This window comes from Scyliorhinus canicula, chromosome 16 (genome assembly GCF_902713615.1).
Source record: "Scyliorhinus canicula chromosome 16, sScyCan1.1, whole genome shotgun sequence".
Taxonomy (NCBI): domain Eukaryota; kingdom Metazoa; phylum Chordata; class Chondrichthyes; order Carcharhiniformes; family Scyliorhinidae; genus Scyliorhinus; species Scyliorhinus canicula.
This window is the reverse complement of record NC_052161.1, coordinates 5,429,348-5,456,591: the sequence shown is the minus strand read 5'-3', so window position 1 is coordinate 5,456,591 and position 27,244 is coordinate 5,429,348. Positions and strand designations below refer to the sequence as shown.

Sequence of the window (27,244 nt, the reverse complement as noted above, 5' to 3'; positions counted from 1 at the left end):
TTAAACAACGCATGCACTTCAAAAGGAGCTTTCGCAACTTAAATCTGCCCCGAGCTGCTTGTGCAGTTATTGGGACAGATAAACAGACAATTGGTCAAAGGAATAGAATTTAAGGAGCATCTTTGAGCCGGAGAGAGTGTTGGATCAGTTTAGGGAGGGAATTGATGAGCCTCGAGACCCCAAACTCGTGAAGACACAGCCGTCAGTGAGGGTGCGATTCAAATTGGGGACACTGATACTGTAGAGCTCGGACTGGACAAGCTAGATTGTATTGGGCTGGAGAAGATAACAGGGATAGGACGGGCTGGGAGTGTGAAGAATATAAATTTTAAGATCAAGGAAATGGGAATTCTAACTGGAATAACACCACTGACAACCTCTGGGAAAAGCGTTTCGCAGCCTTTTTCGAGGTCCTGTCACAATGTTGTCAGACAGGAAACACAGGAATCAGCTCGTGCACAGCAAGCTCCCACAAACAGCAACGTGATCATGATCTGATTGTCTGTTCAATGAAGAATAAATATCAGTCAGGACACTGGGGAGAAGTTCCTTCACTATGGAATATTTTCCCTCCATTTGAGGGGCCAGGTGGCTGGGTTACAAACTCACCTGAGAGACCTCACTCCTGATTGGGCAGCACTCCCTGTGTGGAGCACTGGGAATTCTATCCTGAATGATCTGCTGGAGTGTCAGGAATGGAATGTGAAGCCAGCAACCTGTGCAACCTTCGGGTAAGGGAGCCTCTCACTGAGTCACAGCTGATGCCACAGCAGAGAAGGTGATGTATATCAAAGCTACTCTCCGGATGGATACTGACCCAGAATCCAGTTCAGGGTGGAATGGAATAGAGACAATCCTGGCTGCCGGATGGAGGGCCGGTGAGAGTCTCGTGATGCCTCTTTCCAGCAAGATCTGCCGCATCATGGGTCAATCAAGCACCCGGCAAGCTGGTGGCGAGCCTAACCCCCACCCGCGGATCAAGGGCCCAGGGGGGGGGGTGAAAGACCCACCCAATGGGGTCAATCAGAGGCTGTTTGTTCTGTTGAATGGCAGCACCACTGGGGAGGCCCTATCACAGGCTGAGGGCCATCACTGGATCTCAGAGCAGACGTGAGTGATGGAGGGAGGGGGGAGGCGGGAGTGTCAGCAGCAAAGACATGGGGATGGCTCTCAGCTTCCATTCCAAGGCCGGGTTCCTTGATCAGGTACTGAGTGTCTTGGAAAGGGCCACCGACCCTCCTCCCCCCCCCCCAGTGAGGGGCCGAAAGCAAACACACACAGGTTAATACCCTTGTGCAGGCCCAAGTCCGAGATGGGATGGGTAGGCCATCCACAGGCCTTCCCTCTGCGGACTTAATTGTGGTGATGCGGAGATGCCGGCGTTGGACTGGGGTGAGCACAGTGAGAAGTCTCACAACACCAGGTTAAAGTCCAACAGGTTTGTTTCAATCACTAGCTTTGGGAGCACTGCTCCTTCCTCAGGTGAATGAAGAGGTATGTTCCAGAAACATATATATAGACAAAGTCAAAGATGCAAGACGATACTTTGGAATGTGAGCATTTGCAGGTGATTAAGTCTTTAAAGACCAGAGATAGGGGTAACCCCAGGTTAAAGAGGTGTGAATTGTCTCAAGCCAGGACAGTTGGTAGGATTTTGCAAGTCCAGGCCAGATGGTGGGGGGTGGATGTAATGCGACATGAATCCAAGGTCCCGGTTGAGGCCGTACTCATGCGTGTGGAACTTGGCTATAAGTTTCTGCTCGGTGATTCTACGTTGTCGCGGTGTCCTGAAGGCCGCCTTGGAGAACGCTTACCCGGAGATCAGAGGCTGAATGCCTTTGACTGCTGAAGTGTTCCCCGACTGGAAGGGAACATTCCTGCCTGGTGATTGTCGCGCGATGTCTGTTCATTCGCTGTCGCAGTGTCTGCATGGACTCGCCAATGTACCACGCTTCGGGACATCCTTTCCTGCAGCGTATGAGGCAGACAACGTTGGCCGAGTGGCACGGGGTGAGGGAGGGAAGTCAGCTGAGTTCCCACCTGGCACCCTCCTGCCTGATTAAATATCCCGGCCCCCAACCAACAAGAGAAGGCCAGATTCCACCCACAGATAGCATGCTAATCCTGTTTCTTGTGTTGCAGTTAGACCCTTAGTAAAGCTTCCATGGCCTTCCCAGCACATTACAGCTGCATTTCAAAAAGTATTTCGTCGGCTCTGAAGTATTTTCAGATGTCCCGATGTTGCGAAAGAAACAATATAAATACAAAGGAAATTTTTTTTTCTCTCTCTCGCTCTCCCCCCCTCCTGTGTTAAAGAGGGAATAATAATTATCCAATCCATGTGCTCCCCTGTTTCCATTTTACCTCTCTGGTTATGCAGCCATCTTTATTTAAATCATACAGGTTGAATGCCCAGCTGAGTTTGTCGTCAATAGTCCCACGGAGGATCACTGATAAACCTGTCACAAAGTTCTGCGAGAGAAGGAGAGAAGATGTGAAACAGTGAGAGGGGCTCAGTCGACAGGGAGAATGTCTGGGGTGAACAGTTAACAACTGGAGCATTCCCCAGCTCCCCACAATCTCTTTGCTCAGACTGAGGGGCATCTGCACTCAACTTCATGCCCACATCTTTGCTCTGAATCATCTCAGACAAAGTTAGCGCCCAGCCTGAGATAATCAATACCCCCCCCACCCCCCCACCCCCCCGCCCCACCAACATCCACAACCTTTCATGGGACAGAGTTTCAGATTCCCATCATGTGTGTTTTGATGCTTTGTTATCCATCCGAGGGAGGATCACCCTAATCCCACCTCCTCACCACCAAACCCAGGAGAACTCACTGACCTCGAAACTGACGGAGCCGTTCTGGTCTGTGTCGAAAGCGTTGAATAGAAAGTGTGCGTACATACTGGAGTCTGCAGAGAAAAAACTTCTGTCAGGAGACAACAAGTTCATCCATTCACTTATTTCGAAGGCACAAGGTGAAGGGGTTTCCCTCTACACTGTCCCCATCAAACACTCCCAGGACAGGTACAGCATGGGGTTAGATACAGAGTAAAGCTCCCTCTACACTGTCCCCATCAAACACTCCCAGGACAGGTACAGCACGGGGTTAGATATAGAGTAAAGCTCCCACTACACTGTCCCCATCAAACACTCCCAGGACAGGTACAGCACGGGGTTAGATATAGAGTAAAGCTCCCTCTACACTGTCCCCATCAATAATCCCAGGACAAGTACAGCATGGGGTTAGATAGGGAGTAAAGCTCCCTCTACACTGTCCCCATCAAACACTCCCAGGACAGGTACAGCACGGGGTTAGATACAGAGTAAAGCTCCCTCTACACCAGGGGTGGGCAAACTTTTCCGTGCAAGGGCCACATTCAGAAATTCACAATTCACAAAGGGCCGCATAGTGTATTAAGTAAAATAATTACTTCACCCGGTTATGATTCTGGGCACCTCATATAGAACATAGAACAGTACAGCACAGAACAGGCCCTTCGGCCCTCGACGTTGTGCCGAGCAATGATCACCCTACTCAAGTCAACGTATCCACCCTATACCAGTAAGTAACCCAACAGTCCCCCCCCCCCCCCCCCCCCCATTAACCTTAAAAAAAAATAAAAAAAAAATTTTTTAAAAAAAAATTTTTTTTTTTTTTTAAATGACTTGGTGGGCCGCAGAAATACCTTTGGCGGGCCGCATGCGGCCCGCGGGCCGTAGTTTGCCCACCCCTGCTCTACACTGTCCCCATCAAACACTCCCAGGACAGGTACAGCACAGGGTTAGATACAGAGTAAAGCTCCCTCTACACTGTCCCCATCAAACACTCCCAGGACAGGTACAGCACGGGGTTAGATATAGAGTAAAGCTCCCTCTACACTGTCCCCATCAAACACTCCCAGGACAGGTACAGCACGGGGTTATATACAGAGTAAAGCTCCCTCTACACTGTCCCCATCAAACACTCCCAGGACAGGTACAGCACGGGGTTAGAGACAGAGTAAAGCTCCCTCTACACTGTCCCCATCAAACACTCCCAATGATTTTGATAAGCTATTTTAGAGGCTGATTCAGAGCCCACCACATTTGAAGAGGGCCTGGATTCACTTGTAGACACAGTGCAGGACACACATATCCTTCCCCAGAGGTACATCACTGAACACCTTTCAGAGAATTACATTCAGACAGCTGCACAGGTACGGTTACTGAGACTAACTTATCACTTCATTTGTTTATAATAAACAGGGTTCCAATTCTCAAACTTCCACTGGGGGGATTTGAACTCGCATTTCCTTGATTGTTAGTCAAGGCCTCTGCGTCAGCACATCAGTAAAATAACATTGACAGTATTGTAGAACTCAGTGTTTGCACTCACCACCTTGAGGAAAGAACTGGGAATAAATCTGTTTAAACGTCTCTTCGTTGACAACACCACTGGGACATTCCTGGCAGCCAAGGGTAAAAAAAATATCAAATTCAGTTTGCAATCCATTTGGATTTGAAAATAACAATGTGAATTTAAGCAGCTTCTTTAATGGAGTCAGGGAATTGAAAGGAGAAATATGGAGAATGAGAATTTGTGTCCAGTCACATTGAAAAGAAAAAACTTGTTATGCTCCTGTTTCCTCCCACAGGTCCCGAAAGACGTGCTTGTTGGGTGAATTGGACATTCTGAATTCTCCCTCTGTGTACCCGAACAGGCGCCGGAATGTGGCGACTAGGGGCGTTTCACGGTAACTTCATTGCAGTGTTAATGTGAGCCGACTTGTGACACTAATAAAGATTATTATTATTATTATATTACACCTTTCACAGCTTTATTACTCTTGATAGCCTTTCACAGACTATGAAGCACTTTCGAAATGTGGATCACAATCGCAATGTCGGAAACACGGTGGCCAATTTGTGCACAGCAAGATCCCACAAGCAGCAATGTGCTCAGGAGCAGGTCAGCAGTTTTTGTGATATTGATTGAAGGGTAAATATTGAGCAGGGCATTAGGGAGAACTCTCCTTTTCTGCTTCAAATATAGTGTCATGGGATCTTTCCCGTCCACCGAGAGCAGGCAGGGCCTCAGTTTGTCCCATTTAAGAGTTGGTACCTCTGACAGTGCGGCATTCCCTCTGTACCGCACTCAGAGTCGGCCTGAATCGTGTATTCAGGTCTCTGGTGTGAGGCTTGAGCCCCCACCCTCCTGACTCGGACGGTATTTACAGTTATCGGAGTCAACGGTTGTCCGCCCTAGTTAAGAGCTGGAGGCTCACTGGATTCAGCTGACGACTCACAGTTTTGAAGCCCCGATAGAGGACTTGGAGTTCCTTCTTGGTGAACTTTGTTTGCCCCTGAAGCTGTTCCAGGCCCTCAGGTCGGTGACACACTGTGGAAGGCTCAAATTCATCCTCAATGCTGTCTGTGATCGAAAAAGGGAGGGTCAAAAAAAGGCAAGAGAGTTAGAGATGAAAGTGAAGGGTATCCTGTTGGCTGGAAAACTGGTAAAATATACATGAAATGGGTGAATGAACAATGGCTTTGTTATCTACTCAAGTGTTAATTCTTATGAAAAAGATCGCAGGGTTTTTGGTCTGAGAGTGAGGTAATAGAGTCACAGAATGATACATCACAGAAAAAGGCCATTTGGCCCATCGTGTTTGCACAGGCTCTTTTGTAGAGCTCCCCATTTAAACTGTAGTGTTTGTGGCGTCTGTCTCTGTAAGACAGTACAGCCAGAAAGGTTCACCTAACTTGAGGGACCAATGGGAACCAAGAATGAATCATAGACTCATAGAATTTACAGTGCAGAAGGAGGCCATTCGGCCCATCAAGTCTGCAGCGGCCCTTGGAAAGAGCACCCCACTTATGCCCACACCTCCACCCTACCCCCGTAACCTAATAACCCCTCCTAACCATTTTGGTCACCGAGAGCAATTTAGCATGGCCAATCCACCTAACCCGCACGTCTTTGGACTGCGGGAGGAAACCGGAGCACCCGGAGGAAACCCACGCACACACGGGGAGAACGTGCAGACTCCGCACAGACAGTGACCCCAGCCAGGAATCGATCCTGGGACCCTGGAGCTGTGAAGCAACAGTGCTAACCATTGTGCTACCGTGAGTGATCACCCCAGAGGGTGGAGTCCTCTCTTGGGCAGAATATATCTAGCAGCCATGTAGTAACCTTGTTAGGACTGTGCTCCAAGGCAGTTTAATGCTGCAATACCTCCTGTAAGTTACTCTTTATTAATAAACACCTTCTTGTTCCTAACAAAGTCTGAAGTCTCTTGGCAATGTGGAAATGTACCACAATACATCACATTAACCCACTCCTCTGATCGTCTTGTATTTTTTTTCCCATTTAAATATGATTCTCTTTGGAAAGTTACGATTGAACCTGTTTACACCATCCTTTCAGGCAGCCCCCCCCCCCCCCCCCCCCAGATCCCAATAACTCACGATGTAAACATTCTCCTCTTCCCTGGCTAATTTGCCAATTACCTTCAAACTGTTACCCTCTGCTCACCGAGCTGCTGCCGTTGGCAACCATGCCTCCTTATTCACTGCATCAAAATTCTTTCCTGATTTTCAACACCTCTATGAAACCTCATCCCAACCGTTTCTGCTCTAAGAGCCACAATCTCAGCTTCTCCAGTGTCGCCAGTTAACTAACGTCCCTTATCCCCTGGTACCATTCTAGTAAATCTCCTCTGTACCATCGTCATGGCTGTAACAATGTTGTTTATTGGAAATATTTTTATTGAACATTCTTTTGTAGGTACAAAACAAATAAACACCCCAAAAGAAACCCCCCCCCCCACCCTCTCCCCCCCACATCCCCCAAACATTTGACAGTGACCAGTTCCTTGAAATACATGACAAATGGCTGACACCTTATATAAAAGCTCGCAATTCAGCCTCTCAGCGTCTATTTCATTTTCTCATGATATGAAAACTCCATGAGATCCCCCAGCCGCACCAAGGCATAGGGTGGAGTAACTGACCCCCACTCTAACAGAACCCGTCTGTGAGCGATCAGCGAGGCGAAGGCTAAGACGTCTGCCACCACCCTTGCCTGCAGTTGATTTGATTTAATTTATTATTGTCACATGTATTAGTATACAGTGGAAAGTATTGTTTCTTGCACGCTGTACAAACAATGCATACCGTACATAGGGAAGGAAGGAGAGACTGCAGAATATAATGTTACAGTTATTACAAGGTGTAGAGAAAAGATCAACTTAATACGAGGTAGGTCCATTCAAAAGTCTGATGGCAGTAGGGAAGAAGCTGTTCTTGGGTCGGTTGGTACGTGACCTCAAACTTTGGCATCTTTTTCCTGACGGAAGAAGGTGGAAAAGAGCATGTCCGGGGTGCGTGGGCTCCTTAATTATGCTGGCTGCCTTTCTGAGGCAGCGCGAATTATAGACAGAGTCGATGGATGGGAGGCTGGTTTGCGTGATGGACTGGGCTACATCCACGATCTTTTGTAGTTTCCTGTGGTCTTGGGCAGAGCAGGCTCCATACCAAGCTGTGATACAACCAGAAAGAATGCTTTCAATGATGCATCTGTAGAGGTTGGTGAGGGTTGTAGCTGACATGCCAAATTTCCTCAGTCTACTGAGAAAGTAGAGTTGTTGAGGGGCTTTCTTAACGAAAGTGTCGGCATTGGGGGGGACCAGGACAGGCTGTTGGTGATCTGGACACCTAAAAACTTGAAGCTTTCGACCCTTTCTACTTTGTTCCCATTGATGTACACAGGGGCATGTTCTCCACTACGCTTCCTGAAGTCGATGACAATCTCCTTGGTTTCATCTGGTCTGACAACCCGAAAATGGCCTCGAGGGGATCAGGCCCTAATTCCATTTGTAAGGTCGCCGACACGGTGCTGAAGGAGTCCCAGATGTTCGCCAGCTGAGGACATGCTCAGAACTGTGTACATGATTCACTGGGACACCCCCACACTGCTCACACTTATCCCCAACCCCCTCAAACAACCGACTCATGCCAGCCAATGTTCAGGGTGCCCGATGAACCACTTCTAAGTGTATGAGCCCGAGCCTCTCATAGGGCGATGTGGCATTAACTCTCCATGGCACTACACACCTCACCCCTCCTCCTCCTCACCCCCTCCTCCAACTCACCCCCTTCTCCACCTCACCCCATCCTCCTCCTCACCCCTTCTCCACCTCACCCCCTCCTCCATCTCACCCCCTCCGCCACCTCACCCTCCTCCTCCACCTCACCCCCTCCGCCACCTCACCCCCTCCTCCACCTCACCCCTCCTCCACCTCACCCTCTCCTCCACCTCACCCCCTCCTCCTCACCCCCTCCTCCACCTCATCCCCTCCTCCACCTCACCCCCTCCTCCACCTCACCCCCTCCTTCTCCTCCTCACCCCCTCCTCCATCTCACCCCCTCCTCCACCTCACCCCCTCCTCCTCCTCACCCCCTCCTCCATCTCACCCCCACCTCCTTCTCACCCCCTCCTCCACCTCACCCCCTTCTCCACCTTACCCCCTCCTCCTCCTCACCCCCTCCTCCATCTCACCCCCTCCACCATCTCAGCCCCTCGTCCACCTCATCCTCCTCCACCTCACCCCCTCCTCCTTCTCACCCCCTCCTCCATCTCACCCCCTCCTCCACCACACCCCCTCCTCCTTCTCACACCCTCCTCCACCTCACCCCCTCCACCTCACCCCCTCCTTCATCTCATCCCCTCCTCCATCTCACCCCCTCCTCCACCTCACCCCCTTCTCAACCTCACCCCCTCCTCCTCCTCACCCCCTCCTCCACCTCACGCCCTCCTCCATCTCACCCCCTCCTCCACCTCACCCCCTCCTCCATCTCACCCCCTCCATCTCACCCTCTCCTTCACCTCACCCCCTCCTCCACCTCACCCCCTCCTTCACCTCACCCCCTTCTCCACCTCACCCCCTTCTCCACCTCACGCCCTCCTCCATCTCACCCCCTCCTCCACCTCACCCCCTCCTCCATCTCACCCCCTCCTTCACCTCATCCCCTCCTACTTCTCACCCCCTCCTCCTTCTCACCCCCTCCTCCTACTCACCCCCTCCTCCATCTCACCCCCTCCTCCACCTCACCCCCTCCTCCACCTCACCCCCTCCTCCATCTCACCCCCTCCTCCATCTCACCCCCTCCTCCACCTCACCCCTCCTCCACCTCACCCCCTCCTCCACCTCACCCCCTCCTCCACCTCACCCCCTCCTCCATCTCACCCCCTCCTCCTCCTCACCCCCTCCTCCACCACACCCCCTCCTCCATCTCCCCTCTCTTCGCTAATGGCTGTAGCAATCTTAACATTTATTTCATTGCCTTAAGGCTTGAGCTCCCTTGACATCTTTGGGGAGAAAGAGAGTGAAAATGTTGGAACGAGAAAACATTACCACTCATGAGGATTGCTATTGGACAGTTGGTAACTTGGTAAATAGCATCTTTTTAATATAATTATACTTTCAACCACTTGATTAAAAAGCAGCATTGATTCCCCAGTAGGTTATTTGATAGATTGGCCAAAGCATAAAGGCCCAAAAGATCCCAGCTGAAAGCTCTGGCCCCTGCTGAGTCAGCCAATCACAGCCAGTGCTCCAATCAGAACCTTCCTGTCCTGGGCTGGAAAAGAGAGGACAGCAGCCAAGGTACTGATGGGTCGAATGGCCTCCTCCTGCACTGTAATAGCCTGTGATTCTGTGAAGTGTACAAAATGAGGGCAGCATCAGGATCTGAGGTGGCGTTCCTGCACGGGGGTAGTGCCTATTCTGGCATGAAATCCAAGGATCTGCAATCACCGGAAGGCTTGTGGCTTGTGGCGAAGGTCAGGGCATTGTACAGCAATTGGCTCATATCCCAACTACCCAAAGCCTCTTCAGCACCTACAAACTGTGATGGTGTCAAAGTCTAACCATCTTCCCTTGACATTCAATGACATTATCACCAAATCCCCCACCATCAACATGCAGGGGTCAGCATTGACCAGAAACTCAACTGAAGCAACTACCAGAGCTGGTCAGAGGCTGGGAATCCTGCGGTGAGTAACTCTCCTCCTGACCCCCCAAAGCCTGCCCACCATCTACAAGGAGCAAGTCAGGAGTGTGATGGAAACTCTCCACTTGCCTGGATGAGTGCAGCTCCAACAACACTCAAGAAAATCAACACCATCCAGGACAAAGCAGCCCCGCTTGATTGCTCTCCCTTCCACCATCTTAAACATTCATTCCCTCCAATGCTGACTCTCAGTGGCAGCCGTGTGTACCATCTGCAAAATGCACTGTAGAAACTCACCAAGTCTTTTCAATGCTTCCTTTTAAATCTGTGACTTCTACCATCTAGAAGGACAAGGGCAGCAGAAAGCTGGGAACCCCACCACCTGGCGGTTCCCCTTCAAGTCACTCGCCATCTTGACTTGAAAATATATCGACCGTTCCTTCACTGTCGCTGGGTCAAAATCGTCAAACTGGCTCCCTAACAGCACAGTGGGTGTACCTACACCACATGGACCGCAGAGGCTCAAGAAGGTGGCTCACCAGCCATCTTCTAAAGGGCAATATGGACTGGGCAACAGATGCTAGCCAAGCCAGTGAGGCCCACTCCTGTGAAAGTATGACAAGAAAGGAAAGAAAAATCAAGGATCTCATGGGCTACCCACATCATTGTGATGAGAGACTCTTCCTTTCTCTCAACGCCAGCCATCCTGCCCTTTGGCTCAGTGCCAGGTGTGTGCTATGGTACCATGGGAGATGGGCACTGTGTAGCCATGGAAACCAACTGGATAAAGACCACAGGATTTCTCAAAGGATAACTCACAGAGCTTCGGTGACTTCCAGTTGCGGCTATGCGGAGCTAAGCCACACATTCGGCAGCTCCTGCTATTTAGGGACTTTTGGGCCGTTTCGAGGGCCCCAAACGGAGCTGTTTCTACGCATCCCGGTGGGGGAAGGTGCCTGGAAGAACTTGCCCCACACTATATGGTGCTCACCTGGAGTGGGAAGAAGAAAAAGGCTGCAGTAACTCCCCCAAAAAAACGGGGGAAGAAAAACAAAATGGCGGCCGGCACTCCTGCTATTTAGGGACTTTTGGGCCGTTTTGAGGGCCCCAAACGGCGCTGTTTCTACACATCCTAGTGGGGGAAGGTGCCTGGAAGAACTTGCCCCACATTATCTGGTGAAAAAGGCTGCAGTAACGCCCCCCAAAAAACGGGTGAAAAAAAACAAAATGGCGGCCGGCGCTCCCGCTATTTAAGGGCTTTTGGGCCGTTTTGAGGGCCCCAAACAGTGCTGTTGCTACATATCCCGGTGGGGGAAGGTGCCTGGAAGAACTTGCCCCACACTATATGGTGAAAAAGGCTGCAGAAACGCCCCAAAAAAAAACGTGGGAAGAAAAACAAAATGGCGGCCGGCGCAACACCCGAGGACTGGTGGAAGTGGGCGCAGGAGCAACAGGCCTCGCTCCTACGTTGTTTTGCTGAGCTGAAGGCTGAGCTGCTGGACTCCATGAATGCAACTGCGACCAAGCTGCTTGGGACCCAGGCGGCACAGGAGGAGTCTATTCGGGAGTTGCAGCGGCAGGCCGTTGAAAGAGAGGAGGAGGCCGTGGTCCTCGTTGGGAAAGTGGAGTTGCACGAGGCACTTCATAAAAAGTGGCAGGACCGCTTGGAGGAGCTGGACGTTCGCACGAGGCGAAAGAATCTGAGGATCCTGGGCCTGGCGGAGGGGCTGGAGGGGTCGGATCTCCCGGCGTATGTGACCACGTTGTTGAGCTCGTTGATGGGAGCAGGGTCCTTCCATTTGCCCCTGGAGCTCGAGGGAGCGCACAGAGTGATGGCCAGGAGGCCCAAGGCAGATGAGCCCCCGAGGGCGGTGCTGGTGCGGTTCCACCGATTCAGTGACCGGGAGTGTGTGCTGCGCTGGGCCAAGAAAGAGAGGAGCAGTAAATGGGAGAATTCGGTAGTGAGGATCTACCAGGACTGGAGTGCGGAGGTGGCTAAGCGGCGGGCCAGGTTCAACCGGACGAAGGCGGTGCTTCATGCTAAGCAGGTCAGGTTTGGAATGCTGCAGCCTGCGCGCCTGTGGGTGACATACAAGGACCGGCACCACTACTTCGAGTTCCCGGAGGAGGCGTGGGCCTTTGTACAGGCGGAGAAGCTGGACTTGAACTAGGGCCTGGGAACATACTTTGGCCGGCGTTGTTTCCGCTGTGGCTGTTTTGTTCCAACTGTTTCAACTTTTTCAACTTCGAAATGTGTGTTATGTATGCTGGTTTTCTTTTTGCTCTGTTACGGGTGGGTTTGTCTGTTGGGTATGGTTGTGGGGTAGGTGGGGAGTGTTGGGGGTTTGTGTTCTATATGTTCTCTTCTGTACGGGGCTGGGGATTGAGGGGAAACTGGATTTTGGGGAACTGCGTCAGAAGGATGGGGTGTGGCATTGTGAAAGCGCGGGCTTTCCTCTGGTTTCCCGCGCTGCGGGGCAGGGGGGTGGAGCTTGCGATGGGGGAAGGGCCTCTACGGGTCTTTTTTCCCGCGCTGCAATAATGCCAAGGAGGTGTGGCAAGAGGGGGATGACCCCAAGCCGGGAGGGGATAGGTTTTGGCGGGAGCTGCCGGGGTCAGCAGAAGTCAGCTGACTCACGGAAGTACCATGGAGGGTGCGTCGCGGCTAGGAGGGGTCCTAGCCTGGGGGGGGGAGGGGGGTGGGGGGGGATACCGGGTTGCTGCTGGAACGACTAGGAAGGAGCCGAAGAGGGCCGGGGGGGAAGAGGAGAGGCGCTATCGCCATGGGGAACGGGTCGAGCGGGGTATGCTGGCCTGGGGCGAACATCTGCCAAGCTATGGCTAGTCGGCAGGGGAGGGGGGCGGGTTGCCCTCTGATCCGGCTGATTACCTGGAACGTGAGGGGGCTGAACGGGCCGGTTAAGAGAACCAGGGTGGTCTCCCATCTAAGGGGGTTGAAGGCGGACGTGGCTATGCTCCAGGAGACCCACCTGAAGGTGGCGGACCAGGTCCGTCTGAGGAAGGGGTGGGTGGGGCAGGTTTATCATTCAGGATTGGACGCAAAGAACCGGGGGGTGGCGATTCTAGTGGGGAAGAGGGTGGCGTTTGAGGCGGCTGAGGTGGTGTCGGACAAGGAGGGCAGATATATCATGGTGAGGGGTAGGCTGCAGGGAGAGAAGGTGGTGCTGGTGAACGTATATGCCCCGAATTGGGATGATGCTGGCTTCATGAGGCGCTTGTTGGGCCGCGTCCCGGACCTGGAGGCAGGGGGCCTGATCATGGGGGGAGATTTTAACACAGTGCTGGATCCCACACTGGACCGGTCCAGTTCAAGGACGGGTAGGAGACCGGCGGCGGCCAAAGTGCTGAGGGGATACATGGACCAGATGGGAGGGGTGGATCCCTGGAGGTTTGGGAGACCGAGAGCGCGGGAGTATTCCTTTTTCTCTCACGTCCATAGGGTTTATTCCCGGATAGACTTTTTTGTCCTGAGCAGGGGGTTGATCCCGAGGGTGCAGGATGCCGAGTATTCGGCCATAGCGATTTCGGACCATGCCCCGCACTGGATTGATCTGGAGATGGGGGAGGCGCGGGACCAGCGCCCGCTCTGGCGCCTGGATGTGGGGATGCTGGCGGAGGAGGAGGTGTGTAAGAGGGTTCGGAGAAGCATTGAGGGGTATCTGGTTACCAATGATACGGGGGAGGTCCAGGTGGGGATGGTCTGGGAGGCTCTGAAAGCAGTGATCCGGGGGGAGCTGATCTCCATCCGGGCCCACAGGGAAAGGAAGGAGAGGAAGGAGAGGGAGAGACTGGTGGGAGAGCTTCTGGAGGTGGACAGGAGATATGCGGAGGCACCGGAGGAAGGGTTGCTGGGAGAACGGCGCAGGTTGCAGGCCAATTTTGACTTGCTGACCACCAGAAAGGCGGAGACACAGTGGAGGAGGGCGCAGGGTGCGGTATATGAGTATGGAGAGAAGGCGAGCAGGATGTTGGCGCATCAGCTCCGTAGGCGAGATGCGGCTAGGGAAATTGGGGGAGTGAAGGATGGGGGTGGAAATGTAGTGCAGAAGGGGACAGAAGTAAACGGGGTCTTTAGGGACTTTTACGAGGGATTGTACCGGTCGGAACCTCCGAGGGGGAGAGAGGGGATGGAGAGCTTCATGAACAGGCTATGTTTCCCAAGGGTTCAAGAGAGGCTGGTTGAGGGGCTGGGGGCGCCGATAGAGTTGGAGGAGCTAGTCAGGGGGATCGGGCAAATGCAGTCAGGTAAGGCCCCGGGGCCGGACGGGTTCCCGGCAGAATTTTACAAAAAATATGCGGACCTGGTGGGTCCCCTGCTGGTGCGAACTTTCAATGAGGCGTGGGAGGGGGGGGCTTTGCCCCCGACGATGTCGCGGGCACTGATCTCTTTGATCCTAAAACGGGATAAGGACCCCTTGCAGTGCGGATCATATAGGCCTATTTCACTCCTTAACGTAGACGCTAAGTTGCTGGCGAAGATCCTGGCTACCAGGATAGAGGATTGTGTGCCAGAGGTAATTCATGAAGATCAGACAGGGTTTGTCAAGGGGCGGCAGCTCAACACGAATGTGCGGAGACTGCTCAATGTTATCATGATGCCGGCAGTGGAGGGGGAGGCGGAGATAGTGGTGGCGCTGGATGCAGAGAAGGCGTTTGATAGAGTTGAATGGGGGTACCTATGGGAGGTGCTGGAGAGGTTTGGATTTGGGGAGGGATTCATCAAATGGGTGAGGCTGCTTTACGCGGCGCCGATGGCGAGTGTAGTCACAAATGGAAGGAGATCGGAGTATTTTAGGCTTTATGGTGGGACCAGGCAGGGGTGTCCCCTGTCCCCCTGCTCTTTGCACTGGCGATTGAACCGCTGGCCATGGCGTTGAGGGAGTCAGGGAAGTGGAGGGGTCTGGTGCGGGGGGGGGAGGAGCACCGGGTATCGCTGTATGCAGACGACCTGCTGTTATATGTGGCGGACCCAGAGGGGGGAATGCCGGGGGTGATGGAACTGTTAGCGGAATTTGGGGGCTTCTCGGGCTATAAGCTGAACTTAGGAAAGAGCGAGGTATTTGTAGTGCACCCGGGAGATCAGGAGGAGGGAATTGGGAGGCTCCCCTTCAGGAGGGCAGTGAAGAGTTTCAGGTACCTGGGGGTGCAGGTGGCCAGGAGTTGGGGGGCTCTTCATAAGCTTAACTTCACCAGACTAGTGGAACAGATGGAGGAGGAATTTAAAAGGTGGGACATGGTGCCGCTATCGCTGGCGGGCAGAGTGCAATCCGTCAAAATGACGGTTCTCCCGAGGTTCTTGTTCCTCTTCCAGTGCTTGCCCATCTTTATCCCTAGGGCCTTTTTTAAAAGAGTGACCAGCAGCATCATGGGATTTGTTTGGGCGCATGGCACCCCAAGGGTGAAGAGGGTCTTCTTGGAGCGGAGTAGGGATGGGGGGGGGCTGGCGTTGCCCAACCTCTCGGGGTATTACTGGGCGGCCAACGTGTCGATGGTGCGTAAGTGGGTGATGGAGGGGGAGGGGGCAGCATGGAAACGGATGGAGAGAGCGTCCTGTGGGGATACAAGCCTGGGGGCCCTGGTAACGGCGCCGTGGCCGCTCCCTCCCACGAGGTATACCACGAGTCCGGTGGTGGCGGCTACCCTCAAGATTTGGGGGCAGTGGAGGCGACATAGGGGAGAAGTGGGGGGCTCGATGGAGGCTCCGTTAAGGGGGAACCATAGGTTCGTCCCGGGGAACATGGATGGGGGATTTCGGGGATGGTATAGAGCGGGCATTAGACAGCTGAAGGACCTGTTTATCGACGGAAGGTTTGCGAGCCTGGGGGAGTTGGAAGAGAAATTTGGGCTCCCGCCGGGAAACATGTTTAGATATCTGCAGGTAAAGGCATTTGCTAGACGGCAGGTGGAGGGATTCCCTGCGCTCCCCGCGAAGGGGGTGAGTGACAGGGTGCTCTCGGGGGTCTGGGTCGGGGAGGGGAAGATATCCGATATCTACAAGCTTATGCAGGAGAAGGAAGAGGCGTCAGTAGAGGAGCTGAAAACGAAGTGGGAGGGGGAACTGGGGGAACAGATCGAAGACGGGACATGGGCTGATGCCCTGGAGAGGGTAAATTCTTCCTCCTCGTGTGCGCGGCTTAGCCTCATCCAATTCAAGGTGCTGCATAGGGCCCACATGACTGGGACGAGGATGAATAGGTTCTTTGGGGGTGAAGATAGGTGTGCCAGGTGCTCGGGGAGTCCAGCGAACCATGCCCATATGTTCTGGGCATGCCCGGCATTGGAGGAGTTCTGGAAGGGGGTGGCGAGGACGGTGTCAAGGGTGGTGGGATCCAGGGTCAAGCCAGGATGGGGACTCGCGATCTTTGGGGTTGGGGTAGAGCCGGGAGTGCAGGAGGCGAAAGAGGCCGGTGTGCTGGCCTTTGCGTCCCTAGTAGCCCGGCGAAGGATTTTGCTACAGTGGAAGGACGCGAGGCCCCCAAGCGTGGAGACCTGGATCAATGACATGGCGGGCTTTATTAAGCTTGAGAAGGTTAAATTCGCCCTGAGAGGATCGGTGCAAGGGTTCTTTAAACGGTGGCAACCTTTCCTCGACTTTCTGGCTCAACGATAGGGTACTGGGACAGTAGCAGCAGCAACCCGGGGGGGGGGGGGGGGGTGGGTGGGTGGGGTGGGTGGGTGGGTGGGTGGGGGGGGGGGGGGGGGCGTTGATTATGTTAGCTTATTTTATTTAAATTTGATTTATCTAATTTTAATTTATGGTTAAGTTCTCTTGTTTGGGGGGGGGGGGTGGGGGGAATGTGATACATGTGATGTTACGGTATGGGGGGAATTGTGGGTGTTATGGGACTGTTAGTTGCATATTACTGCTTTTTGCTATACTTTTTGTTATATTTTCTGCAAAAAATTCCAATAAAAAAATTTAAAAAAAAAAAAAAAAAAAAAAAAAAAAAAAACTCACAGAGCTTCCACCCCATCTGCTCAGCGGTTTCTGCCACATAACTGTAAAAGTACCTTAATTACGCAGCGGAGCTGAGAGAACATTCTGGAACATGTGCAGAGGTTAAAGAATAAAAGTTCCAAGTATGAATGTAAAATGGAAAGTATATTTGTTATCAACCCAGTAGCTGATTGGGAAAGTTGAATGAACCGGGAAACATAGAAACATTGGGACGAGGAGTAAGAAGAGGCCATTCGGCCCTTCAAGCCTGTTTTGCCATTCAATATGATTATGGCTGATCCACTATCTCAATGTCCTGTTCCTGCTTTCCCCCGCACCCCTTAGTGCCACTAAAAATCTAAAATACAATCAACCTCTTTCTTGAATTCAGTGACGTGGCCTCCGCAGCCTTCTGTGATAGAGAATTTCACAGGTTCACTACCCTATGAGTGCAGAAATGTTTCCTCATCTGTCCTAAATGGTCTAGTCCGTATCCTGAGACTGTGTCCCCTGGTTCTAAATTCCCTAACCAGGGAAAACATTCTCCTCACATCTAGTCTGTCCAACCTTGTTGGAATTTTATATGTTTCCATCAGATCTCCTTTCATCCTTCTAAACTCTCGTGACCACAGGCCCAGTCAAACCAATCTCTCCTCATAGGACAATCCCGCCAATCCTGTTATCAGCACAGTGAGCCTGCGCTGCACTCCCTCTATCAGATAAATGTCATGGGAATGTCCCTTAAGAAAGGTTCTTGTATTATCACATGGCATCAGTGATGTCATTTGTGTGGGTGGAGCTGGGCTGTGGCTCTGTGAGTTTTTACTTTCTGGACTGGTTTTGAATTGCACAGGTTGAAAGAAGTGTTTCTCTATCTTCATTATTAAAAGCTGGTTCCAGACTGCTTAATAACTAAAAAGAGATCATTGCTTTCTGGAAGGAATTCAGATCTGCTGTTTGGAAAGGGGAACAGAGTTTCACTAACACGTCTTATACCAGTGAGAATGCCGTATGGTGGGCCACGCCCTTGAAAAGGGGTTTCTGGTTTTACTTGGATTTTGTTATTGAATTGGAACTGTTAAGGGGGAATTCATTAAAGTTTTATACATATATTACTGTAGCTGTGTGGGGTCTTCATGTTTGTAAGATGGCGGAGTTACAACAGAAAGATATAGAAATAAAACGGATGTATCAGAAAGCATAGATGGAAGAGGAATCTGAGTGTATATCAGAATGTTATTACCTTAAAAGTTACGTCTTACTGAGAAAATGGAGACCTTTACATATATTCAGGCGGATGAAAAGTGGACAGAAGTTCATTAAGTCGTATTGCCGGTAGGGTATAGAAAGGAGGTGTTGCGAGTAGCACATGAGGTACCAGTAGGAGGTCATTTGGGAGTCAGGAAAATTTAAACTAAAATACAAAAACAATTCTTAAAGGGGTGCTCCCATGACATGAGTCAGGGGATGAGGAAATTGAAACAAGCAGGATTGGAGAAGAACATTCACTTCCTCACTGGGATCCCGATTTTCTTCATATCATCCGAACTTTATCTAAGGTACTTTGAGCCTGGATTCCGGGTCAAAGGCCTGCAGGGGTGGGGTGGTTTGGGGGGGGGGGGGGGGGGTTGTGTTTCACTCTGGGTGCCACAGGAAGGTTCTCTTGGCCTTGGAGGGAGAGCGATGCAACGTCAACTGACTAAAACTGGGGTTAAAGGGTTAATCTAAGAAGGCAGATTGCTGAGAATGGGCTTGCATTCCCTTGAATAGGGAACAGTGCGGGTGATCCAATCGAGGCTGTTCAGCTGATTAAAGGATTTGATCGAGCCGATGGAGAGAAGCTATATCCTCTGGTGGGGACAGGAGTCCAGAACAAGGGGAAAGAACCTTAAAAGAGGGACCAGGCCATTCTTAGGGGATATCAGGAATCACTTCCTCATGCAAAGGGGAGTGGAAACCTGGAACTGTTTCCCGCCAGAAGTTGGCAGTCAGTTAAAACTTTCAAAACTGTGATTGATATGGGTTTGTTGGTGGACTTTTGTCTGGTCAGGGGATTAAGGGTTCCAGAACCAAAAGGGTAAGATGACGCTAAGATTTCGATCATCCTTGATCTGACTGGGTGATGGAACACATTTGAGCAGCTAAATGACTCCTTTTGTTCCATGGCGCTAAACCTTCTCGACTGGCACCAAGTAAGCTTTTCACAGAACCAACTGTGTTTCCAATAATGCACCAGGAACATTAGCCAATTCTTCCTCTTCCAGGTGAATCTGCGAATCTCCAGGATTCTAGCGGTGGAACGTGAATCTCACCGCTCAACTTGCTCCAAAAACACGCGGTTTGCTGTTCAGTTATTTGTCAGATTTTTAACCACTGTCAGTCTCAGCAGGGGAGTACAGGCAAACGTCCCGAATAGGAATACGGTCCATCAGAGCAGTCTTACCCTGCATCCTTCAAAGGAAGTCCAGGCCACTTATTCAACCCTGGCTCTTATCACAGGCAGGTGATGGTGGCAGACAGAATATGTTAACAAGGCTTAGAGGAGGGGTGCAAACAGAAGGAGGGGAGGTAGTAGGAGGGAAAATGGAAGGGCGAGGAAGAGGTATGGCTGGGGGTCAGGAACGATGGCAGGTAGGGGAGGGAAAGGGTCAGGAGGGGAAGGGAGAGGAATGGTAAACAGTGAGGAGAGAGATGGGTCGAGCAGGAAGGGGCTAGTTTAGCACAGCGCTAAATCGCTGGCTTTGAAAGCAGACCCAGGCAGGCCAGCAGCACGGTTCCATTCCTGTACCAGCCTCCCCGAACAGGCGCCGGAATGTGGCGACTAGGGGCTTTTCACAGTAACTTCATTTGAAGCCGACTTGTGACAATAAGCGATTTTCATTTCATTTCATTCAAGATGGAGGTGTGGGAGGGAGGAGATGCTCGGAGGTGACAGGAGGGGAAGGGAGGAGAGGGGACAGGAGCCAGATGGCAGTATGGGGAATGAAGGATGAAGAGAGTAGGACTGGTGAGCACAGGTGGAAAGGGGGGAAGAGAGGGTGCCGTGAATTATACCCAAAGAACCTCAAATCTATCACCCGTTAGCAAATGATGACAGATTGAATCTTCCGAGGCCTTGGCATTATGGTACAGCTGAGGCCAGACAAGCTCCTGGGGTAATAACAAGACCAGCTGCTGAGAGTGAGCCATTGGGAGCCAGATGGAGAATAAAAGTTGGGAGAGAATGAGCTGGCAGATCACACGCGCACAGAGGGTTAGCAGCACAGCCTCAAGGTGGGGCCACCACATATGTTACACTCTCCGCCTTGGATTTGTTATTTTTAGCTGCATATCTTAAACTATCACATGTCCCAATTCGCAGGGATACTGCTAAAGGGAGGAACATTAAACAGTCACTCACACTGCAAGTTGTTCTCTGCCCACCTGTCACGCCAAGAAGGCATAAAGAAAATATAAATATTTAGATAATCCTGGCTACTTTATAAGATTATTTTTCTTTTTTTTTAAATTTAGAGTACCCAATTCATTTATTCCAATTAAGGGGCAATTTAGCGTGGCCAATCCACCTACCCTGCACATCTTTGGGCTGTGGGGGCGAAACCCACGCAAACACGGGGAGAATGTGCAAACTCCACACAGACAGTGAGCCAGAGCTGGGATCGAACCTGGGACCTCGGCGCCGTGAGGCAGCAGTGCTAACCACTGTGCCACCACGCTGCCTCAAGATTATTTTTCTTTAAAAAAATAATGGAGAAAAGCTTTAGACTGCCTGAAGCCATGACTGGCTGTGGCCCACATAAAATAATTTCTATCCTTCAAAAAACAACTACCTCGTTATCTCTAAGGACATGCTAATGACCCCTGTGATTACAGAAATCAAATTCCGAGTGATCCACAAAGGCACTTTACATTTATAAGGCAGACTTGGGCCAATAGAAATGATTTCTCAGCGTGGACAAAGGACTTTGGTAAACTTCGAAATGGGTGAAACAACCGTCTGAAGGATCCATACCAGGAACATATATCCTTGTCCACAACGAGGCAAAGAAATGGGAGTTATGCCACATGATGCCCACCAAGCTGCTAGAACCAGTAATATTGCCTTGTGCAGCTAAAGGAGGCAGTTTTTCATCAACAAAACAGCAGCGGAACCAGAGCTCCGCAGGTTTAAATTGCCTGGCCCTCAGCTACCCCATTTCTACGGTAAGGGTGGAACATTTGTACGTGCATACTACAAGACTAAATTATCTCTATGTGCTCCTCCCATCACGGAAGCTGGTGTTCCTGCAAGAGTAGATTACCCGGTGTGGGTGTGAGCTGGCTAGGCCCTCTGGAGGAATACACCATTGGACTTCTGATTCTGGACTCTGAACTCACTTGGAACAACAATTCTTATTTTGCCTGTGGTCTTTGCCAGGTACCCCTTAGCCCTCTTTTATTGGATGAATGTACTGGGGGTTACCGTGCGATAACCCTTCCGCCCCTTTGCACTGTGTGTAAAATAAAACCTCTCTGATTTTACCCGATCTTGAGATGCTGTGAGTTTATGAATAATGGATTGGTTCACTAAAATCTGAGGAACATCAACGACCACCTAGAAAGGTAGAAGTCAAAAATCGAAAATACCCTACCATTTAGCAACTGGCGATGAGGGGAGAAATCAATCTGTTTAGTTAAACCCCTCCTGTCTGTAACACTAACCCTGTGCTGTACGTGTCCTGGGTGGGTCACGGGCGGATGTTGGGAGGGACGCGATGCTTCGCGATGCTCCCATCGCGATATCCTTCGCGATGCTCCCGATCGCCCAAATCCCCGCGCAGCGTCCGGCTTTTAATAACTCCGGCTGCAAGCGGCCTTTAAAATGGCCGCGAACATGTAAAAGAAAATTCAGCCACATGCACGATCATCGGCGCACATGCGTAAAACCATGCGCATGCGCACCGGTGATCTGGCACGCAGGCGCAGTGCGGCCGCTATTTTTTTAAACGGTTGCAGCTTTTTGTTTTACAAGTCCGGGGTTTTTAAAATTCATTTTACTCTTTAATTTTATTCATTTAATTTTTTTCCATTTATTTTATTCATTTTATATTTTTTACAAGTTCGGGAGGAGGGGTTTCTTCATTTTATTCATTTATTTTATTCATTTCATTTTTTTTCACTTATTTTATTAATTTAATTCTTTTTTACAAGTTCAGGGGGGGTTAATTTTATTCGTTTATTTTATTCATTTAATTTTTTTTCATTTATTTTATTCATTTTATTTTTTATTTCTTTTTCGAGTTCGGGGTGGTTTATTTAATAAAACTTTGCGGAAGAAATGCAGAACTTTGGACAGATGGAGACTCCGTACTTTCCGACACCGGAAGGCTTCACCTTCATCCAACAGGTTCCATTGGAGGAGCGTGTACGAGGGCCAAAGGGACCCAAAACCATTTCCTCCATTTTTATCAGCAGCAAACAAGGTAAGAGAAAATGGTGGGTCGCTCAGGTCGGTCGACGTGGGTCGCAAAGGTCGGCCGGCGTGGGTCGGAAAGTTCGGCCGACGTGGGTCGTGAAGGTCGGCCGGTTGGTAAAATTGGGTCCCCGGAAAAAAGGTTTGAAGAACACTGGTGTAGAGGGAGCTGTGGTATTAGCATAGCTATCAGCATTGCAAGGGTTAACGTAGTGTCGAGAGCAGCCACTAGAGGGAGCTACAGTTACAACTATATAAGGCAGTGATGCTAGATATTAGGGGACGTGTGTATGTGGGAGTTAGCGAGTGAAGATTAGAAGAGCAGATAGTGCAAGTGAATGTAGATCATAGATTAACCAGTAGTGAGGTTAGCTGGAGATGAGTGTAGTTTAGATGTTATTAATCAACTGTGTATTCTTACGGAGTACGTGTCGAATCCAAGTTAATAGTGTAAATAAATTCATAGCTTTGTTTAAGTTAAAGCTATTTTGTGGTCTTTGTGAACACTACGATAACCAGCCAGAAATAAGCAATACAAAGAACACCACAGGAGCTTTACTCTGTATCTAACCCTCATGCTGCGCCTGGCCTGGGAGTGTTTGATGGGGACAGTGTAGAGGGAGCTTTACTCTGTATCTAACCCCGTGCTGCGCCTGGCCTGGGAGTGTTTGATGGGGACAGTATAGAGGGAGCTTTACTCTGTATCTAACCCCGTGCTGTACCTATCCTGGGAGTGTTTGATGGGGACAGTGTAGAGGGAGCTTTACTCTGTATCTAACCTCATGCTGTACCTGTCCTGGGAGTGTTTGATGGGGACAGTGTAGAGGGAGCTTTACTCTGTATCTAACCCCGTGCTGCGCCTGGCCTGGGAGTGTTTGATGGGGACAGTATAGAGGGAGCTTTACTCTGTATCTAACCCCGTGCTGTACCTATCCTGGGAGTGTTTGATGGGGACAGTGTAGAGGGAGCTTTACTCTGTATCTAACCCTCATGCTGCGCCTGGCCTGGGAGTGTTTGATGGGGACAGTGTAGAGGGAGCTTTACTCTGTATCTAACCCCGTGCTGTACCTGTCCTGGGAGTGTTTGATGGGGACAGTGTCGAGGGAGCTTTACTCTGTATCTAACCCCGTGCTGTACCTGTCCTGGGAGTGTTTGATGGGGACAGTGTCGAGGGAGCTTTACTCTGTATCTAACCCCATGCTGTACCTGTCCTGGGAGTGTTTGATGGGGACAGTGTAGAGGGAGCTTTACTCTGTATCTAACCCCGTGTTGTACCTGTCCTGGGAGTGTTTGATAAGGACAGTGTAGAGGGAGCTTTACTCTGCATCTAACCCCGTGCTGTACCTGTCCTGGGAGTGTTTGATGGGGACAGTGTAGAGGGAGCTTTACTCTGTATCTAACCCCGTGCTGTACCTGTCCTGGGAGTGTTTGATGGGGACAGTGTAGAGGGAGCTTTATTCAGTATCTTACCCTGTGCTGGACCTGTCCTGGGAGTATTTGAAAAGGACTATATAGCAGGAGCTGTACTCTGTATGTAACATTGTGCTGTACCAAAACAGAATAGTTGTGATGCATTCAAGGGTGAAAGGAAAGATAGATCAATAATCTACCAAGCACTGTCTCTGGAGTAATAAAATTGTCAATCACTGGCTAATGCGATGTATTGGTGTGTGAAATTGAATGGAAGATTTGAATTTCAATGGCTGCCATGGGATTTGAAGCCTTTTGAAGTTACTGGACTTTGGAGGAAGGCTATGACTCTTTAAAAAAAAAAATTTTGAGTACCCAATTAAGGGGCAATTTAGCGTGGCCAATCCACCTACCCTGCACATCTTTGGGTTGTGGGGGCGAAACCCACGCAAACACGGGGAGAATGTGCAAACTCCACACAGACTGTGACCCAGGGCCGGGATCGACCCTGGGACCTAGACTCCATGAGGCAGCAGTGCTAACCCACTGCACCACAGTGCTGCCCACGGCTATGACACTTTTAACAACATCTGCTTTCTTGGAATTTACAGTGCAGAAGGAGGCCACTCGGCCCATTGATTCTGCACCGGCCCTTGGGAAGAGCACCTGGCATAAGACCATACCTCCACCCTATCCCCATAACCCAGTAACACCACCTAATCATTTAGGACACTACGGGCAATTTATCATGGCCAATCCACCTAACCTTCACACCAATGGACTGTGGGAGGAAACCGGAGCACCCGGAGGAAACCCACGCAGACACGGGAAGAACGCTCAAACTCCACACAGTCACCTGGGGCCGGAACTGAACCGGGGTCCCTGGCGCTGTGAGGCAGCAGCGAAAGTCTCTCAAAATTCATTCTGTTGACTCTCCAACCTGCTCAACTCTCCTCGTCAATAAATTAATGTAGAGCTTGATTTTCCTGTGGACGGAATTGTTTGACTTCCTTCATTCCCAACTTTTCTCCCCATCCTCTTAATTTCTTAAGATTTCACCCTTTGTGATTGATAATTCCGGCATTTATTGTCCGTCTTCAGTTGCCCTTGGATAAAGTAGTGGTGGGACTGCTTGAATCTCTAAGTAATGAGTTGTACAACCAAGAGGTTTGGTCAGCCTCATCAGAGGGCGGTTAAGGGTCAACCACCTCACTGTGAGGACTGGAATGACACATAATCCAAAAGGACCAGCGGGTTTCCTTTACCCTGTCCCGCTGGGGGAACTAGCGAACCAGCGGGCAACTGACAGTTTCATGGTCCCTCTTACCGATATATTAGGAGCTGGAATTCTCGCCATCGGGAAACACGTGGCTGGGAGACAGGAGAATCGCGCCTTCCAGCTTACATTTCCAATAAAAGCTCATCGATCTCAGATGTCCCTTCTCTGCGGGCGCTGCCTGGCCTGCTCAGTGTTCGCTGCGTTTTCGGTTTTCATTCTAATTCATCTTTTCTTTTTTTTTATAAAAACGGAATTTGAATTCATCACCGACCCAGATGTGGGATTTGAACTCACGTTCCACTGGAGCATTATTCTTGGCCACTGGATGAGTTGCACATGGGCAGCACAGCAGCACAGCGGTTAGCACGGTTGCTTCACAGCGCCAAAGACCCGGGTTCGATTCCTGGCTTGGGTCACTGTCTGTGCGGAGTCTGCATGTTCTCCCCGTGTCTGCGTGGGTTGCCTCCGGGCGCTCCGGTTTCCACCCACAAGTCCCGAAAGACGTGTTATTAGGTAATTTGGACATTCTGAATTCTCTCGCCGTGTACCTGAACAGGCGCCGGAGTGTGGCGACGAGGGGATTTTCACAGCAACTTCATTGCACTGTTCATAGCATCATAGAATTTACAGTGCAGAAGGAGGCCATTCGGCCCATCGGGTCTGCACCGGCCCTTGGAAAGAGCACCCTAATTAAGCCCACACCTCCACCCTATCCCCATAACCCAGTAACCCCACCTCACCTTTTTTGGACATTAAGGGCAATTTATCATGGCCAATCCACCTAACCCGCACGTCTTTGGACTGTGTGAGGAAACCGGAGCATCCGGAGGAAACCCACGCAGACACGGGGAGAACGGGCAGACTCTGCACAGACAGTGACCCAAGCCAGGAATCGAACCTTGGACCCTGAAGCTGTGAAGCAACTGTGCTAACCACTGTGCTACCGTGCTGCCCCTAGCTGTGTTAATGTAAGGCGACTTGTGGCAAAACTAAAGATTATTATAAATTATAAGTTCCGCACCGCCCAACCTCAAAAGGTGGATTCTTCTTCTCTCAGAGATCAGTAATATTCTCTGCCTGATTCAGTGCCCACGGTGTACACACTGATCCCATTTGAGTTCCAGGTTATGCCAATCCAGTGACAATATTAACTTCTGGTTGATCCAACGCAATATACCAAAGCTATCGCAACTGGGCTCATTGATGGTTGCATATAGTGACACCACTACCCCCCGCCAGAATAGAGATGACAGAATATTTCCCCTGACATATCATCCCACTGTAGTAGATAACTGGGATTACTGTTGTACACTCACTGCATCCTGCTGGAGAAATCACTCTGCATTTATCGGGAGGCCCACTTCAGTTTTGGCCAATTTAGTCTGTTTGTTGCAGTTCATTGGGACTCATTGTAAATAGACTCTGTAGACAGTTAGCTGTAATCTGTAGCGATTCATTGTAAATAGACTCTGTAGACTGTTAGCTGTAATCTGTGGAGACTCATTGTAAATAGACTCTGTAGACTGTTAGCTGTAATCTGTGGAGACTCATTGTAAATAGACTCTGTAGACTGTTAGCTGTAATCTGTGGAGACTCATTGTAAATAGACTCTGTAGACTGTTAGCTGTAATCTGTGGAGACTCATTGTAAATCGACTCTGTAGACTGTTAGCTGTAATCTGTAGAGACTCATTGTAAATAGACTCTGTAGACTGTTAGCTGTAATCTATAGAGACTCATTGCAAATAGACTCTGTAGACTGTTAGTTGTAATCTGTAGAGATTCATTGTAAAGACTCTGTAGACTGTTAGCTGTAATCTATAGAAACTCATTGTAAATAGACTGTGTAGACTGTTAGCTGTAATCTGTAGAGACTCATTGTAAATAGACTCTGTAGAATGTTAGCTGTAATCTGTAGAGACTCATTGTAAATAGACTCTGTAGACTGTTAGCTGTAATCTATAGAAACTCATTGTAAATATACTGTGTAGACTGTTAGCTGTAATCTGTAGAGATTCATTGTAAATAGACTCTGTAGACTGTTAGCTGTAATTTGTAGAGATTCATTGTAAATAGACTCTGTAGACAGTTAGCTGTAATCTGTAGAGATTCATTGTAAATAAACTCTGTAGACTGTTAGCTG

At 50.3% G+C, this 27,244-nt stretch overlaps 1 protein-coding gene across 3 annotated transcripts in view; it reads right to left on the bottom strand.

Annotated features, from left to right (window-relative positions):
* Positions 1 to 27,244, bottom strand: part of LOC119979571 (Kv channel-interacting protein 2-like) — a 413,692-nt gene that overhangs the window by 5,588 nt on the left and 380,860 nt on the right. For all 3 annotated transcript variants that reach the window (XM_038822004.1, XM_038822001.1, XM_038822003.1), the window contains 4 exons: positions 5,293 to 5,417; positions 4,383 to 4,452; positions 2,846 to 2,916; positions 2,365 to 2,472 (listed from right to left, as the gene is read on the bottom strand). In XM_038822004.1, the coding sequence (XP_038677932.1) occupies positions 2,365 to 2,472; positions 2,846 to 2,916; positions 4,383 to 4,452; positions 5,293 to 5,417 (374 nt within the window). The remainder of the gene's footprint in view (positions 1 to 2,364; positions 2,473 to 2,845; positions 2,917 to 4,382; positions 4,453 to 5,292; positions 5,418 to 27,244) is intronic.